We start from the raw sequence: 20,645 nt of genomic DNA, 5'->3' as shown, positions 1-20,645 counted from the left end.
AACCTTCTCAGAACATGCTGGTCCCATAGCAACAATCCCAAAATAGAAACATTATCTCCTGGGACGAGGCAAAATTTCACTATCCAACCAGCTTCCAACCAATATGTATGTTTATTAAATATAAGATACGATAGTAACTAGTGAATTAATATTTCTATCCTGTAATCTGGCCAGCTTTTCTGTTTTCATGAGAATAAAAGAATTCTGAGGCTTGAAGGAAAAGGTTAATTTAAATTCATATGAAAAGATTCCTCTGCATAGAAGAAATGAATACCGATATCTTTGTAGGAAATTATGTCTTGAGACTATAGGCTCAGTGAGATTGGAGAGAGTGGTTGCTCAGTCACTGGTGAAAAGACAGATTTTATACACTGTTTAATTCTTTACCTTACACACACAACCCAGGCGCTATGTGGTGAAAGCTGGGGGAAGTAATGAGGAAAGAGACATACTCTTTTGGTTTTGGAGACAGTGTCTATCTATTATGTAGCTCTGATGGTTCTGCCATTCACTGGCATTCATTATGTAGATCAGGCTGACCTCAAACTCAGATACACTTGCCTTGCTTTCTGAGTGCTGCGATTATGATTAAGATCCTGTGCTACCATGGGCAGCCAGAAACACTTAGGAAAAAACCAAAACAAACAAAAAACTGCAAAGAAAAGCAAGCCATGAATGACGTATATAAAAATTTCTGCAAAGAATCACTTCTTCCTAAACAAGTTCAAAGTGATATTTATTTAGTGTTTTATCAACTGGTAATGATCTACAAGTACAAATTTTTATAATGCACAATTCCTCCCTTACTCAGTTTACTAAGAGCCCTTACTCAGTTTACTAGAGTATAGAAAGGTGCCCAGAGCCTTCAGTTTCTAGCAGTTAGTAAGGTCATAAAAATATTTTACCCAAGGAATCTCATTATCTGAACCTAAAACTCTTAGTTTATGGAAATCAGTGGCCTTCAGGTAAGACAATTAATTACATTTACAACTTTTTCACTAAACTTTCTGAAGGTCAAGATGTCACTACAATGTATGGATTATGTTCCTAGTAGACTGAAATAAAATTCATGGTTTTGTAATTTTTATTTCTTGCTTTCTTCAGTTAGGATGCCTTTCTGAAATGCAATCAAGATTTACAGGCTCAAATGCCTATATCAAATGAGGTTAAAGGGGAAAAAAAAATCAGTATTTGTTACATTTACAAAGGCAGTTAATACAGACACATGCATCTCTATCATAATAGGTACCAAAGGCTTTAGCAAAATGAAAATGTACTGTCTGGGCTATCACAAAGTAATGCCAGTCAATTAAACTGTTTAATCACTTAAAATCCTAGAAGTTCAACCCACATAAGCAGAAGTCACTCTTCTTACCATATGTAAGAGCTCTCCTAAAAGAATGGTTGCTCTAACTGAGATGTGGTCGTCACTGTTCGTTATCACTTCAACCAAGCCCTGTGAAGGCAAGAAGAAAGCATCACTGCTGCACAATGGTGCCTATGGACACATTTCTGCATCAGAGCTGTTTCCCACTCTAAAGAATTTTGTTAACAGAACAAGTTAAAGGTTTGTAAATATTACCTCTAAAAGTCCATTACGAATAAATGCAGAAAGTATTAGTGCCAAGTAATTGTCCATGAGGTCTGGCCTGGAAATAAAAGTGCATAAACAATTTAAATGTTTGATATAACATAAAAGCAATAATGTTAATAAATGAGTCACTTTTATATCTAGATTCTACCTGGATCTAGCACGATGGGGAAGAATAGTTTTTGCCTCAGCTGCCACAAAGCCATCTGAAAGCCTCCAACTGTCCTGGAACCTTCCTGGATCTAAAGGAGGTAAAATAGGTAGTTACCAGATTAGGCAATAGTGAAACAGATGAGTGTGGGCCTATCAGCTACCCAAGCTACAAAAAAACTTCAAAAGGGTTTTAAAAGTAATCTACTTGTGGAGGGTAGAGACTGTACCAAGATTGGCAAGGGTGTGGCTACCTGGCCCTGTTATGTGGACACTTCTATATAACTCTTGTCAAGTAGTGTTGTGTGCCTATGACAGTGGCATATGGGAGTGAAGACAGGCTGATCTGGAGGGCTCAAGGGTCACCAGACTGGCTGAAACAATCAGCCCCTGGTTCAGTGAGACTATCTCAAAGCAGCAAGGGAGTGACAGAGGAAGACACCTGATGGTCTGCTGTTTCTCCATATGAAATGAGCATACCTGTATACTCACATGCAATACACATGACATAAAACTATTTATGTAAGTGTACACAGCTGTAACTTCATTTGGGGACTTAAGCATCTTATGAATTATGTAATTCTTTACCTTATAGAATGAAAATGATATTCAGAGTAGTATTTCACCAGTTAGTCATTTGTTTCCATTGATCCAGTAAGCAACAGATCCCAGTGCAAGTTAGTACTTACCTACACTGAGGAGGGCTTCTATGAACTCATCTGTCACAACAGGTAGAGGGAGACGAAATATATCATAGAGCACTTCAAGCAGACCTCGCTAGAAGAGCAAATACAGTTTATGTATTTCTATAGAAAAAGTCTTTGGTGACTTTTAAAAATCATATTCACAGAATAACAAAATTAATAAAAATATACCTATCACGTTTTGTTAAGATTGTATTAGGGGAGAGATAATTATTAAATATTTAATACATATGTCATTTAAATTTTTTTCTGAAAAAAATTTCCTTATTAGCATTGTACAAATTTGAAAACAGGCTTCAGTTCTTTCCATGGACAGGGATGGAAGTCAGGTGACAGGCAGGGTGTGCTCAGTGGCAAACTACTTGCCTACAATGTCCCAAGATGTGATTCCCAACACCTCAAAAAGGGTCAACAAAATTGCTCCTTTTGTCCTTTGCTCAGAGGTGTTTCAGTTTATAAGCATACCCTCCCCACTTCCATCTAGAGTACTTTATTTCACATTGTAAGTGGTGGCACACCTAGACAATGTTTTCTTAGTTTTTTTCCAGCTACGGGAATGGTTCATTTAAAAGAACTAGGAGGTAAAATGGAGAAACAAAGTTAAAACAGAAACATTAAAGAAAAGGATAACTTAGGAGTTAAATTATCTTTCCTTCCACATTCAATTTGGTTTTGGCTTCTTAATAAAAATGTCCTAATTATAATACCTTAGGAATATATCTAATAAAAACACATAAGTAACTTATGAAAACTACCATCTTTGAAATAAAAACATGGTAGCATGATATCAAAAATGTATAAATTACAAAGCATGACTACATAAATAATACATCTATGATGGGAGATGTCATTTTGTAAATATGTTTCTCTTATTGGTTAATGAATAAAGCACTGTTGGCCAATAGGAAAGCAAGATAGGCGGAACTAGGAGACTAGGAGAAAAGAGGAGGAAGTAGTAAGGAGTCACCACGTAGAGACTTAAAGAGAACAGAGGTCCAGGCTCTCTCTCTGGTAAGATAAGACCACATGGTAATACTTAGGTTAATAAAAATGGGTTAATATTTAAGACAAAGCTAGCCAATAAAAAATGCTAGTAATAGGCCAACAAAATTATATCTAATATAGCCTCTCTATGTGTTATTTGGGACTGGCATGGCTGTGGGACCAGACCGGCAGGGAAAACCTGATTGTAACACCTTTACTTTTTAATTATTATATTTCTGTTTGATTCTTTTAAAATAAGAACACTCTTCTGTTTATCTGAATTATTTTAATAATTTATATTTTAACTCAAGTTTAATAAGGCTGTCACTCCTAACAGTATTTTAAGTGTTTCACATATTAAGTCGTATTCATACTATTAAATACTCATGTACTGAAAAATGCTCTCAAATAAAAATTAGCACCTTGAAAACTTCACCCAAAACTTCTGAAAATTCTGCATATGTGCATATGAGTGCAGATGACTAGAGGCCAGAGGCATTAGACTGACACCACAACTACAGGTAGGTATGACGTATGTGCTGGGAACCTGGCCTGAGTCTTCTGCAAGAGCAGGACACAGACTACTCTTAATAGTGAGCCCTTTCTCCAGTAGCTAATGTAAACTTTAAGGGAGGCATGTAAGAATTACAATAACTGTTACTTACCCTTATTTCCATATTTGGTATGCAAAGTATTCCAATTAGAGACTGGATCCCAGAGTTCCCAGGTTTACATAAATTAATAATACCTAAGGAGGATAAAAGTTTAAAAAAATAAGAAATTCTACAATAATATGTCATGACAAAAATCTGTAATTATTTTTCAAGTAATATTATACTAATAATATTATAAATATCATTATAATTGATATCATATAGCTAAAGGGCACCAAATCTCAGACTACCCCATTAATTGGAAATGGCCATTAATTTCATCACCTAAATTCCTCATCAATTTCTACTTCATATCTAAAAACTGATGAACACCAAGGTGGCTATAAATGAATGCTTCTCTGGGAGTAAGAACATGGGGGGGGGAGAAAGAGAGAGAGAGACAGAGACAGACAGAGACATAGAGATAGAGACAAGAGAGAGACAGAGAGAGGTATTTTCCCTACCTATAGTTTAAAAAAATTTTGTCAAACTCATTTCTAAAATCAACTGAATGCACATAAGAGAATAAGTAACATATTCCAAATAAAATCCATAGATCAAAGAGTTTAACAGAATGGTGAACATACTAAGATTTTATGTCACAACAGATATGTAAACAGATGATAAGCAAGTATAAAATGCTCAATATCATTATAATGAAATTCAAAATGCATCAGTGAGAGAACCACTACATTGCATTAAGAGAGCTAACACCAAAGTCTGCACAACAAACACTGAAAAGGATGCAGAGCAACTGAGCTCTCACAGGCCGATGACAGTGCACAACAATACACTTGTACTGAGCAGCTAACCATGAGTCTCCCAGGATTTAAGAATGCAGGCATCTGCGAGATTCTTCATGGTACATCAACAGAGACTCAGATGTGTTGACAGAGACACAGAGGGAGGCTCCGCCTGACACACAGATAGTGGAGACAGAATCTACATAGTGGGAATGCATGCTAACCACTGCAGTTTTCAAAATTCTTTCAAACGTTTTATATTAAAATGCTGTTTTTGAACAGTCACACAACTCTGAAGCACTCTGTCACAACTACAATGTCCGAGTATCCATTAACAAAAGTTCTTAAAATCAGTTCCTCCCCCCGCCCCCGCCAAATGTCAGAATACCTGCATGTATCATGGGATAACTCAGGTATGGACCCAACATAAAGTCATTTATATTTCACATATACTTCATGTACATATCCTGGAACACAACGTTCTTGTGTTATGACTGCAACTAATCACATAAGGTCACATACATGCCCTGCTCAAAAAAAATCTCAAATATTGTAGCATTTTGGATTTCATGTTAAGGATGCTCAATGCGTATGTCTATATGAATAAATAATCTGTAATTTCTCTTTAGACTTATAATTAAAATTCAAGTTAAACATAGCAAGCAGAATTAAGAGCTTAAGTTCTTGAAGTACAGTTCTCACAATTTGATATCTGACAGTAGTTTCAGAAGCCAGAGATCATTATAAGGGGTATAAACCTTCCTCTATGCTAACAAAGGAAAAAGGCTGCTGACACTTGTTGAAAATCTATGCTGGTGAAGTTACTGCTCCATCACTTATGTGGAACTTGAAATCTGTCATAGAATTAACACTGCAGAACTTTACTTAATTCATAAATGCTGCCATTGACTCTAAACATTATGTAAGAAACTTATTTTTAAGGTTGTAGCTTGAAATGGTATTATTTTTATTAATCCAATAGAGGGTAGAAAGCATGTAATGTTTAAAGTTTCTAGTCACAAATCAATATAAGGGAATTAGGAGAAAGTCTTTTAGTAAGAATGTATGAAGTGAATTTTAAAGAGAGATTGTTAGTGAGAGTTGAGTCTAGAAGGAAAGTTGGAGGAGTGAGCATTTAGGCTATCTTGGTAGTCAAAGCACAGTGCAATGTGTTTTTGAAAAACAGAAATGGCCCTAACCATGGTTAAGCTGAGGGATAACTGAGGACATTTAATGACAGATAACAAAACCATCCAGGAGTATGGGTAAAGATGGTGAACCTTGGTGTGTCTTATGTGAAAAGAGGACCTGGGTGTTAGTGATGAACTGCTCTACACTTTTCAGCTTGAGGGACCTCAATGACTAGATGCCAGAAACCAAGGTCCCAAATGCATGTTGGTAGTTTCTGATAGGTGATTAGGACTAGATGAGAACATGGTAACAAACTCCCAAATTAACTCTAGAGGAAAAAAAGACTAGATTACGCAGGCTATCATTCTCACCACATGATGCTAATGCCAGATTCTTAAACATTTCAGATTGTAGAGGTAGAAACTATATAAATCTTAATTTTAAAATACATTACCTACTTTTGGTAGGTAATGAATTATAATAAGTTTTGAACAATGCTATTTTTACTCTTAGGTCCACATAACCACCTTTCAGCTGCACATGAAGGTAAACCCAGTAAGTAAGGCAAGATTTTCAGTTAGGTACCAAGTAGGATGAAGCACACTGGAAACACACTAGCTAAAGCCTGCTGGCTAGGATAAATATTTGTATGGAAAAGATATTTGTAAGGTAGTATTTAAATAAGTTTCCTTATTCTGCTTATGGCTAACATTCCTTTATAAGCTCTCTTTACAGTAATACTGTGAAATTAAGGTAATCACTGCCAAAAAAAAAAAAAAAAAAGTGAAAGGCCATATTACTTTACGAAAAAAAAAAAAATGTTTTATACTCCAAAGTACAGCATGTTTAAGTAAGAAGCTTGAACAAAACATACGTCACACAAGTTTTGTCTTTTACTTTGGGAATCTTCTTCAGGAATGTAAATTATGCTGGATTTTTCTTAAAATGACTAAATAATGCACTGCAGTAATGCAACATTACTGCAGTGACTTCCAATTATAATGAGTGTGTATATACAGAATGCAATATCCTACTTATTATAAACTTCCTTCACTGTTTTAATCATTCTGTGTAAATCTCCTTAGTTATAATTTCATTAACGTAAAACTACACTTGTATTTAAAATAGATGATAACATAATTAAAAATTTGAAAAGCCAAGTAAGGTTTATTCTTTGATGTCACTGAGCAACAGACAGAACCTACCTGCCCATGAGCGGAATGTCGCAATGATTCCCATTTTACTGGCTAGAAATCGTGCTTCTCTGTCTTCTCTGTTGGGGGTGGGGGAGAGGAATTAGTAAAGCCACAAGATTTAAACTGAGGTGGTTTTTTTTGCTGGTAATAATACATCAGAGCAAAATCCATCATTAATATTAAACATTTACACTTGAAATCAAAACATGAGGTTTTGAAAAAGGCAAGGTTATTCTAAAGCCAATTACTCGACTATCGGCATAAAGTTGACAACATAAGCCAGGTGTGGCAGCACATATCAGAGATCTCAGCATTCAAGAGACAGAGACAGAATTGCTGTAGGGTCAAGGTAAGACCAGGCTACATAGCAGGTTCCTGGCTAGCCAAAGAACACAGTAAGGCAAAAATAAATAAACCAATGAACAAATAAAATGTACACCATGATTATAACTAAGTTATGAATCTACTCCTGGTATGTGCTTCAAATGAGCACAGCCAGCTGAGGAAGCACCCTGGAGCAAGGATGCAGGGGGCCTACCAAGAAAGCTTGACAACCTGCATTCTCTTCAGCTTTCCTACACAGCACGCTAAGAAATCTGCAGTCATCAGTTACTAAATAAGATGAATCCAGTACTGTAGAAATTTGGAGACCACAAATTAACATTTACATTTCTCAAACTTTCATTTAATTTGTACTATGTAGAATGCAACATAAGCTGTGAGATAGGACATTCTCTTCTACTCCCGCTCCCCTAGCTCTGCAGACCTCAGTGTAAACACAGCTCACACAGACGCCCCATGCCCTAGAAACACATGGCACTTACTTGAGCTGTCCTTCAGCTGTATCTGGACTGTGTCTGTAGTGGAAATCAGTATAGGGGGCTAAAATTCGCTAATTTGAAAAGGAAAGAGAAGTACAAAGAATTTTTATTATAAAAGTTATTTTTCTCTATAAGACAAAATTAATTCCATTTCTCTGTATCTTTAAAGTGAAGTAACTTTCAGATATTTGTTCTTCAAATTCATTTTTAAAATGCAGTGTGATTTTAGGTACAAAATGAATTTGTAATTCTTTAAGGAATAATATGTATCTAAAACGAAGAAGGCACAGGCATGAATGTGTTTCTGGACTGGGTTGGCAGTCCTCTTCCTGGAGCACTCATTATGGTGCTCCCTGCCATTTCCATTTCTGCTGTCAGATCTGTTCTTTGAAGCAATGTGTCTTTCTGTTGCTTTCTTCTTCTCAAGTTGTTCTTAAGAGGTTATGTGATCTGGATTTAAAAGTATTATGATGGAGTGCCTAACAACTTATTTTCTTTTATGTTCTATTTGCAAAATGTAGTAGATTCCTACTGACATCTCCTTGTCCACAATGAAATCTTAATCCCATAGAATCCTGAATTCAAGATATATTTTTCACAGTAGAAATTCCATTTGGCTCATTTTGTGTGTCTAATTATATGAAAAAAATCTTCATATTTTTACTTACAGTTTCCAGAATAAATTAACTATGGTTAACATAAAGTCTTTTCTTTCTATCTGGATTATACCTGAGCAAGTTCTAAGACATGTTTTTCTTTTGGGTTTTCAGTAATGTGACCATGTCTTTTTGCATGAATAGAAATCATATGTGTGTGCAAGTATGGGAATTGACGTGTCTGTGCAAGCAGACGTGCTTTTCCACCTTATTTTCTGAGGTAGCCTCCTAATGAACCTGGAGACCACTATTATGCAATCTCAGAAGGCACTGAGCCCCCAGGTTTCACCTGTTTGTGTCTCTGGCACATTCCACCATTCATGTGGGTGCGAGGCATGCTAAGTCAGGTTCCTGTGCTTTCACCAAGCACCTCATACACTGAGCCAACCAGCCCATCTGTGACTAGAAAATTCTGACTGAATGAATGTTCCACACAGTCATTTTATAAAAAGAATTATCTGATGCTTTCTCCCAACAGAGGTGATTGATCTTTTCTTCCCTGCTGATGGATGAAAGCAGCTAATCATCCAATTACAGTGACTATGTTAAACAGAAGTTACACTGTAATTCTAATAAAACTAAGTATATCTGTCTGTGCTGTCATCCTAATATATTCTGTCAGTGTTTTCAATAGAACATATGTGTTTTTATTTAATCCATAGCAATGAGAATAGGACTTTAAAAAAGATTTCCTTTTTTTAAAGACAAGGTTTTCAATATGTAGCCTTGGTTGATCTGGAATTCACTATGTAGACCAGGGTGGTCTAGAACACAAAGAGGTCTACCTGCCTCTGTCTCCCAAGTACTGGGATCAAAGGCATGTACTTTCCTAAGAATGATATTTAAGACTATATTTTGTATGTTTAAACTGAGATCTTTATCTATTCCAACAACTCTGGAAATCTGGTAAATGTCAAGAATAGGAGATTAGTTACAAGTTATCCAATTTGTTATTTTAGCACTACAAACCCACCAAAGGCTCTTGATTTTCTGATCTCAAGAAAGCATATGTGAATTTCCCAGAATAGTAAATTGTCCAAGAAAACGTAAGCAAGCGGTTACATAAGAACTTGTATAAATTCACCACAAATGAATACCACAGTATACTAAATATTGAGACACAAAATTTTAAATTAACCACACATCTATTTTTAACAAGAGGGAGATGATGTCTGGCAACAGAGACATCTCTATATCTACTATATCTCTATACTGTAAGTAGTTCTTTATAGAAAAGGTATTGATTTAGAATGAAAACAAAATCAGTACGTTGTATTAAAAAGATTACATTCTCTTAACTGATTCCACAATGAAGATACAGTGGTGAAGATAGAAGACAATGATAAACAGCTAAGGAAGTCAGTACTTTCTACATGTGAAAAACTATGTAACACATTTATGTAGAACAGAACATAGAGGAAATGCATATAACTTAATGTAAGCTTGTGTGGCTGCCAACTACTGTAGTTAGTATTGTTAAGATTTGTTATTTAGGTCAAGTAGTGGTGATGCATGTGTTTAATCCCAGCACTTGGGAAGCAGAGGAAGATGGATCTCTGTGCGTTTGAGACCAGCCTGGTCTACAAGCTCCAAAAGCCACAAGAAAACCCTCTGGGGGTGGAGGGGTGGAGGGAAAGGTTTATTTTTTTAGAATACTTAACTTTCAAAATTATTTTTTAACTCTGAAACCCTTGTTCTTCATTTTACCTATGAAAAATATAAGTCAAAAGATGCTAAACAACTTGCCCAAAGCCATGAAGTTTAGCAAGGTCATAGGGTAAACTTACACGCAACCTAGTATAATAGCCTGGTGCTCTGCTCTCCCCACTGAACTATGTTATTACCACCCAAACAGAACTTGTACAGCCTAAAGTCCGCCCTCTCCGGCTCTGTGCCACTGAGGTGACATCTTATTAAAGGAAAAAGATGTTTATGGCTGTAACCATAAAATATAGATTATTTAAAAACACACCATAGTTTTTGCAGGCTATTTTCATTTACATAAAGATTTGCTAGTTTGCTTTATAATGTATAGAATTAAAAAGAGCCTATACTACTACCTTCTTTGAGTCATTTCCTTACTTTAAATATAAAACCTTCAATTTTTAATATTAATTATTATAGTTGCTAAAGATTAAAGCTAAGCATTCTATGGGAGATCAGTAATACCCGCTGGCATGGGATTCCAATGAATAATACATTAAAAAAATTAATAAACTATGGTGCTTATTACATTTCTTAGTAATGATAATGATGTTTTATCATCTGTAATGTTCTTACAAACAGTCCTAATGCCAAGAATGTTGGTGCTGCCTATATATCCAGCTACATGGCGAGCTGAGGTGGGAGCCTACAATATGGAGACCAGCCCAGGGATCACAGCAAGACCCCATTACAGGAGGGAAGGGGGAGGCAGAGGGAGAAGAGAGGGAGGGAAAAAGGAGAAAAATCCTAATAAAATCAGAACTGCATTTATAAGGCTCCTTCCCTAAAATGGTAAGAATAATTAGAAATAAACAATTTTAAATTGTAGATTTTATACTTAAATCCTTGATTTAAACTAATTTTGGATGCTCTTCAACAGACAACAAAACAAACTGTTAAGATCTAACTGTGTGATAGCTGCTCTGTCTGATGCTGTCTCACCAGCAGCCCTGGCTGGCCTCTAACTCCCATGACTCCTCCTCTGCCTCATGAATGCTAGGATTATAGTCAGGTGCCTCCATCCTCAGTTAATACCACCTTATAACAAGAAGTATATAGTAACTTTACTGCTTTAGATAATGAAAAAGAAAATTATACCTGGATTAGTAAAATATTTTACATGTATCATATTTTTTATGTTTTAAAAGATAGATTCATTAGAGATAGTGCCAAACAAAGTGCTTTTTGTTGTTTTGTATTATTTAGTAGTCTGTACATGTGTATGCACCTGTGCGCACACGTGAGTATGGGTGTACATGTGCCATACTGTGCATGTGGATGCTGGAGGACACCTTTGGGGAGTCTATTATTTCCTTCGTCTTATTCCAGAGGTGGATTCTTCTTGCTGTTTCTGCTCACTTTTCCTACAGGAGATTCCAGCCACTTCTTGTGCTTCTCCAGAAATGCTGGGGTCACAGAACTGAGCCACACCCAGCATTTATGAGCCCCAGGATAACACTCAGGCTGTCAAGTTACATATTAAGGGTTTTACCCTCTATACCATCTCTTTAGCCCTCAATATGGTTCGTATGTTAGAAAATTTTGGTATTAATGAATAAGCAACATAATCAGCATAAGATAAACAATATTAACATTTCTTATATAAATATGTTTTAGTGTAATCTTATCCATCCTTTAGTTTTCTCAAGAAACTTCTTAAAGCTAATAAAAAATGAACTATTTTGCATGTTGCTGAAATATTCTTGATAACAACATTTTTAAGTCATTACTAATTAAGTAACTACATAGAATGATAATAAACCAAACTAACACAGGTTAGATTACTAAGGTAGCACTTAAAGTCTACTATTTCAAAATTTCAAAGTAAGGTTATGTATTTAAACTTGTATTTAGGGTTAGAGAGAAGGCTAGGTGGTTAAGAGCATTGACTACACTTCCAGAGGACCCAAGTTCGATTCCCAGCACCCTCATGGCACCTTACAAGCACCTGCAACTCCAGTTCTTGGGGTTCTGATGCCCTCTTCTAGCCTCTGTGGGCACTGTACACATATGGTGCACAGCCATTCATGAAGGCAAAAATCCCCATACACATTAAATAGCTATTTTTTTTAAGAACTGTCTTTTAAATTAGAAACACTAAAAGTGCCTACCTCTAATTCTACATCAGCTCGCACATACTGTCGGGTCTTTGGATGATTAAGAAGGTGCAAGATTGTAGTAATGAGGGCCTCATTTATCCGACTTAATTGGCAATCAATCACATTTTTCAGGATGGTGTTTAGTCCGCCTCGAAGGGCTACCACCTCTGGGTTCTGAAGTGCTAAAATGAAAGAAAAACTAATTATATTCACAGCACTAAGTATTTAAAACCTAAACTTTTACTTAAATCTTACAAGTTTCCTTTTGGATTTGAAAAATTTCTTATTAACTATATTTACAAATAAAAGATATCAGCTAAGAGTCATTTACTACCTTTTCCCCAAGCCTGATTTTTAAAATGTTAAAATGCCTTTAACGTTGTCATATTCTTCGAACCTATGAGTTCATTTTACTGTGGAGACATTAGCTCCTTTACAGGATTTATTTTAAATTTTGCTTCAAGTGGTATATATTATTTACTTTTATAAAAAAAAGCACACATGCATGCAAACATACACATAAAAGCCTTTGAACTGTAAGATGAAAAACTCACTTTGGACACTGAAGACTGTTCCTTGAACCTACTGTGTGCTTTTTGTTGTGGACCTTGTTTTGGAAGCAGTGACTTAAAAGTAACCACAGCGCTCAGGCAGTCTCACACTCTTCTACCTGATTCCTGAATGCTTGGAGAACAGGTGTCTATCACCACATGTGAGACCAACATGTATATATCTTTATAGATTAAGTTCCATTTGTTTCATTCTGTCATGAAGTTGAGATTCACTGAGATAATAAACTCAATTTTTCCCACAAATTTTTTACTAATAATACCAGCATTTTTCCCAAATTGATTTTTATACTTTTTTCTTCCTTTTTTGAAAACAGGGTTGCTTATTTGCAAGCTGGCTCTGAACTTGGTATTTTACTGGCTCTGTCTCCAAAGGATAGAGATGACAGGTATGTGTTTAACTTGCCGAACTTTGGTATTTATTCTTAATTACACGCCAACATGGTTTTCAAAATAGGATCTGCAACTTTTTAAAAATGTTTTTCTCTTAAAAAATGAGACTGACAGCCGTGCAGTGGTGACACTTGCCTTTAATCCCAGCACTTGGGAGGCAGAGGCAGGAGGATCTCTTTCAGTTCAGCCTGGTATATACAGCAAGTTCCAAGACAGTCTCCATAGCTACAGAAAAACCCGGTGTGTGTGTGTGGGGGGGGGGGGGGGAGGGGGGTGATATTAATAATTCCTAAAAATAGTATAAAAGAAAGTTTCCATTCTCCTTCACATATATATATTTTTTTAACAAAATCTTTCTATAGTTTCTTCTGTCACGTCTATTCCCCCGGATAATTTTAGAACTAGGAAATCACACAGAACCACGGTTCACAGATCTTGATGGCATGGGTCAATGATATCTAAACAGTTACACCGACTGCCAAGACTGCTCAGTGTAGGACTCAAGTACGTCATAAGTCCCACTGTGCTCCCTCCACTGTCATCGATGTTCTCAGTCTATATGTCCCTTAACTGGACCTTCCTGAAACTCAACTGGACACACTCAAAACTATTGCATATATACATACCACCATATTTCCTACATATTTCTTATGTTTAATCTGTTTTGATTACTTCTGTAATATATCAAATTTCAATTTTCACATGATTCCACCATAGAAAACTCACAGGTCATTTCTTCACTGGATTCAGTTTTTCCAATATATGTTTATAGTGACAACTAGCTGGCTTCTATATTTAAATTTCATTTATTACTTTATTGCTAACATGGTTAAAAGTTTTAAACAATGTGTACTAAGTTGTCTCAAAGCAAAAGGTGCAAGATGACTAAGGAAAATGATGGCTACCGACCTCTGCCCTTTACATGTATGTACACACACACATCATGTATACCCCTACAAAAAGGTTAGCGTGAAGTGTTGAGTCAATAGGAATCCTCCTTCCTCTTCCATAGTTCTTTTCAAAAGTGTCCTCATGATGTCTTTGGTTGTATGTGAATGACTTTTAAGATGAGTTCCTGCTCTGTTCTCAGTAGCACTTTAATAACTACACGTTACTTTACCCTAAGTATAGCTCTTCAGGTATGCCAGGCACTGGCATTCAGCAAAGTATTTTTGTCTGTAAAACATTTGTGATTTCTATTGTAGGCTGTCAAGGAAGTAGCCTTCTAAGTACCTAAAGGTTTCTAGATATAATGTGCTCCTTTAGTTTATTATTTTATAAAAGTATGTAATAACGTTTTTAGAGCCAATCGTGCCACCAGTATCTACAATCACACTTTTGAGTTTTGATTTAGCACACATTGTACTTTTGTGTGACAGGATACTAACATTTATTTTAAAAACCCATTTCTTTCAGTGAGTTTTCAAGCATATATGTTAAAAAAAAAAAAAAAAACTTGTTTAAAAGAACTTCTATTATATTCTTCTCTTTTACTAATTCAGAATTTGGAGTTTTCCAAAGTTAAAGTGTATACTTCAATGCTTTCTTCTTCCAACTAGTATAACTTAAGGGTGAGCAATCTACCTTGCATCCTAATAATAAATTGTAATTTTATCATTGTTTGAACCCTACCTGTAGTCCTGTTGGGCATTTATTTCCCTTCTTCCTTACTCTGTTTGCTCACCCATTTACACTTTGCTTCACTTTATGATAAACATCAATCAATATAGTTTTCTAGACATCTAATATATGGGTATTTTGTAAAATTTTACAATTTTCATAATTATTGTAATCATATTTCTGATTTTGTTTCTACAGCAGGTATTAAGGAAAATGCTTAAGTCTTCTGTGGTTATTGTTTGTCATATCTTAAAGCTTTATTAATTTATTATCCCAAGAGTAAATGTGATGTCCAAAATTTATACTTTTGGTAATAGAAACGAAAAAGTCATCACCTTGTTACTTAAAATTATATTCTACTGATAACAACTGAGATTAAATTTTACAAATTAGCCATGTAGGTATTGGAGTATTATTTGTGTTTACTATTTTACTTTACACTTGTTAGTTTATTTGTTTGATCTGCCAACAGTCATTTTTTTGGTTCCTTAAACTCTGTAGCTACTAAAATCCATGTATGATTTATTTGATAATTCAAAATTTACTTCCCTCAATGCCCAGATAAATACCCATTCATGTTTTTACTCTCTCTTTTTTTACTCTAATCTCTGATCTGTAATCAAAAGGGTTTTATCAGAATTCATATTTTGCACTGTAGACTATTACTTTATCCATGTCAAGATATAGTTATCATCAATGTCAGAGGGCTAGACTAGATTTCATTATTATTATTACTACTAGATTACAGATAATCAAATTTCATAATAATATATCTGAACATTTATACAATAATAATATGAATTTTAAATTATTAAATATTATACTTTCCTATCAGAAACATTTTCCTATTTTTACAGCAATAACTAAAGCATTTTTCTTTTAAAAACATTGTGGAATGTTACATGTACTTTATAAAACACTTCACTGTTTCAAGAAAATTCTGACCTAGTTCACAGATAATGGCAATGCATGCCCGGACCATTCTGTCTCTTTCCTGAAGTCCATCATTTCCAACTGCAATTAATGAGTTGGCCACAGAACTAGGAAACAAGGAAGCATTCACAGTAATCATCTGTAACAGAGAAGAATCAGAAGATAAGTCATTTACTTTTTAGTACAATTTAAATCTTATTTTATTCAGATGGAGATAGTTAAGGGCACAAAATTGTCGTAAGACTGAGGCACCAATTTTAGCATTCAGCTTTGCATGGTCATCCCAAAGAATTGTTTTAATCACAAGGATCTCTATTATTATAACTAACAGTAAATATTAGCAATAATTACTATGGAAATGTTCCTGATTCTTTACTAATAATAAAACTAAAGTAGTTGTTCACCAAGATTGTTTCTAAGATTCTAGGTCCCTCCAGAATAGAAATGGCATCTTACACAGCTCCTCAGTGTTCATCATGCAGCTCAGTGACATGAACAGTGGTGGACATATAACTGTGCTGCTGCATCATAACCATACCCCTGCCACTTACTTACCTTTGCTCCTCCCTCCTGATCAAACTGATCTGAACCTCATCTAGTCAATAATCTTTAGCTATCATTATTTGTTGCTATGCCAAAAGATAGGCTGACTAATCCAGAATCTTTTGTTGATACATGAAAAAGTGTGTGTGTGTACAAGCCCCAGTGTATGGAAGCCTGAGGCCAATGTGTGTGTGTGTGTGTGTGTGTGTGTGTGTGTGTGTGTGTGTGTGTGTGTGTATACACATGCCCCAGTATATGGAAGCCTGAGGCCAATGTTGACCTTTTCCTCAGTAACTCTCCATACTCTCCATATTATGGTTTGAGACAGGGTCTCTCAATGAACCTGTAGCTTACTGACTTAGCTAAGCTAGTTAACCAAGAACTCCAGGGATCTGCCTTATTACCCTTTCTCCAACACTGGGAGCCACTATATTCAACTTTTTACCGGAAATCTGAACTAATGTTTGGGCAGCAAGTGCCAGCACTAGTAGAACTTAGTGAGAAAAAGAAAGGAGTAGGAACAGTCATACATATAGAAAATATATATGACAAAGCTAGAAAGGAATACCAGAGAGAAGATCAGAGACACTGAGGAAAAAAAGCCAAATAAAATCCCTTCAAATAAATGAGATAGGTAAAAGAGAAGGGAAAGTAACTTAAGGATTCCTTAATTATTCATGGACTATAAGTTACCCTACAGTTAAAAGAAGCTAGGTTTTTCAAATATGTTTGTATGCATATAAAATGTCCAAATATTCAGTTATCTCTTTTCTTGTTCTCTTTCTCTAGTCGTCCCTTGGCTCCCTGATCTTCCTGACCCCTTAAGTTCTCCTCCACTCTTCCCCCTCCTATTTCCCTCCTCCCTCCCTCCCTCATGCTCCCAATTTGCTATATAGGTCTTTCACTTGTTTGGTAAGTGTCACCCCAAGATACTTTAAGTTATTTGTGGCTATTGTAAAGGGTGATGCTTCTCTGATTTCTTTCTCAACCCCTTTGTTGTCTGTATATAGTAGGGCTACTGACTTTTTTGAGTTTATCTTGTATCCTGCTAGTTTGCTGAAGGTGTTTATCAGCTGTAGAAATTCCCTGGTAGAGTTTTTTGGGTTGCTTATGTAAACTAACATATCATCTGCAAATAGAGAAAGTTTGACTTCTTCCTTTCCAATTTGGATCCCCTTGATGTCCTTTTGTTGTCTTATTGCTTTAGCTAGAACTTCAAGTACAATATTGAAGAGATATGGAGAGAGAGGGCAGCCTTGTCTTGTCCCTGATTTTAGAGGAATTGCCTTAAGCTTCTCTCCATTCAGTTTGATATTGGCTGTTGGTTTAGTGTATATTGCTTTTATTATGTTTAGTTATGTTCCTGTTATCCCTGATCTCTCTAAGACCTTTATCACGAAAGGGTGTTGGATTTTGTCGAAGGCTTTTTCAGCATCTAGGGAGATGACCATGTGGTTTTCTTTTTTCAGTTTGTTTATATGGTGGATCATGTTGATAGATTTTCATATGCTAAACCATCCCTGCAGCCCAGGGATGAAGCCTACTTGGTCATGGTGGATGATTTCTCAGATTCAATTTGCCAGTATTTTATTGAGTATTTTTGCATCAAGGTTCATGAGGGATATTGGTCTGTAGTTTTCTTTCTTAGTTGTGTCTTTGTGTGGCTTGGGATCGAAGGTGATGGTGGCCTTGTAAAAAGAGTTTGGTAATGAAACTTCTGTTTCTATTGTGTGGAACAATTTGAGAAGTATTGGTATTAGCTCTTCCTTGAATTTCTAGTAGAAATGTAATGTAATTATTTTGTTAGTAACTAAAAGATACATTGCTTTTTTATTATACCTACTCTGTCTGTGCTAGCTTGTATTTATTCAGCATATATTGAACCTTTCTATTTCTTCTGTATGACAGAATGAGATCAATTGTAACAATCTAGCTGTCTTTTATCAAGATCCAACTTAATATATTTATTTACAAACTGTAAAATAATGGCACTCTTCTTACTAATTTTCTTTTTTTGGAAATATAGGGTATTTTTTTAAGATGTTAAGGTTTATTACTTTTAGCAGGAAATATATATTAGTTTTTAATGTAATACATGTTGAAACTCCAAATTGTTATAAGTACTATAGAAAGAAATTTGTTTCTTGTCATAATTACTCATTTCATTAGGAAAGATTTATGAACAAATAGTATAAATTATTTTAAAATTTAAGTATGAAAAGCCAAATCACAGTTCTAACCTAATAATTTACTTAAAACAGGGCTGTGATCTTCATAGCCAGAGAGACCTTAACTAAGACATTCTCCAATATCACTTTTATTGGAATTTCAATCTTCTTTAAAGAAATGCATCCATTTCCTTATTCCTTACTATGGTAGAAAAAAGAGGGAAAGGAGAAAATAGCATACTAACTCTACAGTCTACCATCTAGACCATGCAATGGATTTAAAGATAAGATAAAGAAGAAATGCTTAATAAATTCAACTATAAAATAATTTTCAGCCGAATACAGTGGTACATTACAAGTCTAACATTAAGGAAGCTAAGGCAGGAGGGATAGAGTTTGAAACCAACCTGGGCTACAAAGTGTATTTCACCCAGCTACAGCCACATAGCAAGACCCAGTTTTAAAATACCAGTAAAAATAGTATTAGGTATTTCACATTCACAAAAATATACTGCATTAGTTTTATGAATTGGTTTCCTACAGAGGGAAAAACATGATACTTGTCTTAGGATGTGTCCCAATCAAATTTATTTTCTCTTCACTTTCCATGTTGGTCACAAGGATATCACATTATCAAGTAAAAGTGAAACCGGTGAAGAAATCCCGGAAACTTTGTGGACTGCCTTGAACCAAATTGTTTCCTCAGCTTCAATAGTGGCATTTTATATAGGAAAGCTAACAGCTTGAATTGTGTATCACTTATATAGGAAAGCATCATAAGTTCCCATGAGCTGTGTACAAACTTATCTTGAAAAGCAGCATGCTTGTGTTTGTGATATTTTATACTACCAACTAGAAAAAAAAATCACACATTAAAGGATTATGAAGATAGTTTGGGGCATTACCCTTTCTCTAATAACAAAGTAGTAATTAGCAATTACATTTACATGTCCACTATAGTCAGAAATACCTCTCAGCATGGTCATTTTCGAAGAAGCTATCCTCAATCACATAGACTAATAAAACAAATACTCATGCTTACCACAACATTTAACAGATGTACTTACTTTATAACAAATTAAAATGTTTTATGAAAATCCATTCTTCAAATCTTAATAAACATATTCTACAACCATCTAAATATGGAAGCATTTGACATGGAAGCACTCATTTGCCTTTATGCTCTCACATGTAACACATACCTTTCTGACCAAGCGAAGTGCTTGTGTCCTCTCCACCTCGTTGCTCTGCTGGATGTCAATGCACCTAAATAATATAAAACATCAGTTATTTAGAAATCTTGGGATTAGCTGATGGAAACAGAAGCAGACACCCACAACTAAACACTGAGCAGAACTGGAATCCATATGCAGAGAGGGAGGGTGTACTCCTTTAATCTCAGCTCTTAGGAGGCAGAAGCAGGTGGATCTCAGTGAGACTAAGGCCAGCCTGGTCTGCAGAGTGAGTTCCAGGACAGCCAAGGCAGTTAACCTGTCTTGCAAAATTAAAATAAAAAAAAAAAAAAAAGGAAAAAAATTACTTTAAGTTTTAGTTTAAATAGAATAGACAAGAGTCTCACTGTGAATAGCCTGAAGATCTCCATGTAGATCAGACTAGCCTGGACCTCTAGCACTGTACCTTAAGTTCTGGGATTAAAGGCATGTTCCATTTTGCCTAGCAAAAAAAACAAAAACAACAACAAAAAAAAAAAAAAAAAAAAAAAAAAAAAAAAGAAGTACTTGCAGCTGGGCATGTGTGGCATAGGAATTTAATCCCAGCACTTGGGAAGCAGATACTGATGGATCTCTATTAGTTCAAGGGAAGCCTGATAAACAGATAGTTCCAGGACAGGCTATAAAGAAAACTATGTAATGTGGAGAAAAAAGAAAAGAAAAAGAAATCCTATATAAAAACATTTTGCAGAACATTAGGTCTGATTATCCTCATAATCCAACATAGTGAATTAAAACTTCAAAGACTATAGTAC

General features: G+C 35.3%; 1 protein-coding gene across 1 annotated transcript in view; it reads right to left on the bottom strand.

Annotated features, from left to right (window-relative positions):
• The window catches only part of Rictor (RPTOR independent companion of MTOR complex 2), a 101,841-nt gene that overhangs the window by 33,461 nt on the left and 47,735 nt on the right, over nt 1-20,645 (bottom strand). The window contains exons 6-15 of the mRNA XM_051182506.1: nt 19,861-19,924; nt 15,960-16,086; nt 12,445-12,614; nt 7,977-8,044; nt 7,162-7,229; nt 4,095-4,177; nt 2,431-2,518; nt 1,743-1,833; nt 1,583-1,649; nt 1,376-1,456 (exon numbers count right to left, since the gene is read on the bottom strand). Coding sequence (XP_051038463.1) covers nt 1,376-1,456; nt 1,583-1,649; nt 1,743-1,833; nt 2,431-2,518; nt 4,095-4,177; nt 7,162-7,229; nt 7,977-8,044; nt 12,445-12,614; nt 15,960-16,086; nt 19,861-19,924 — 907 coding nt within the window. The remainder of the gene's footprint in view (nt 1-1,375; nt 1,457-1,582; nt 1,650-1,742; nt 1,834-2,430; nt 2,519-4,094; nt 4,178-7,161; nt 7,230-7,976; nt 8,045-12,444; nt 12,615-15,959; nt 16,087-19,860; nt 19,925-20,645) is intronic.

This window comes from Phodopus roborovskii, unplaced genomic scaffold (assembly GCF_943737965.1).
Source record: "Phodopus roborovskii unplaced genomic scaffold, PHOROB, whole genome shotgun sequence".
NCBI classification, from domain to species: Eukaryota; Metazoa; Chordata; class Mammalia; order Rodentia; family Cricetidae; genus Phodopus; species Phodopus roborovskii.
This window is presented reverse-complemented; position numbering and strand designations above follow the sequence as displayed.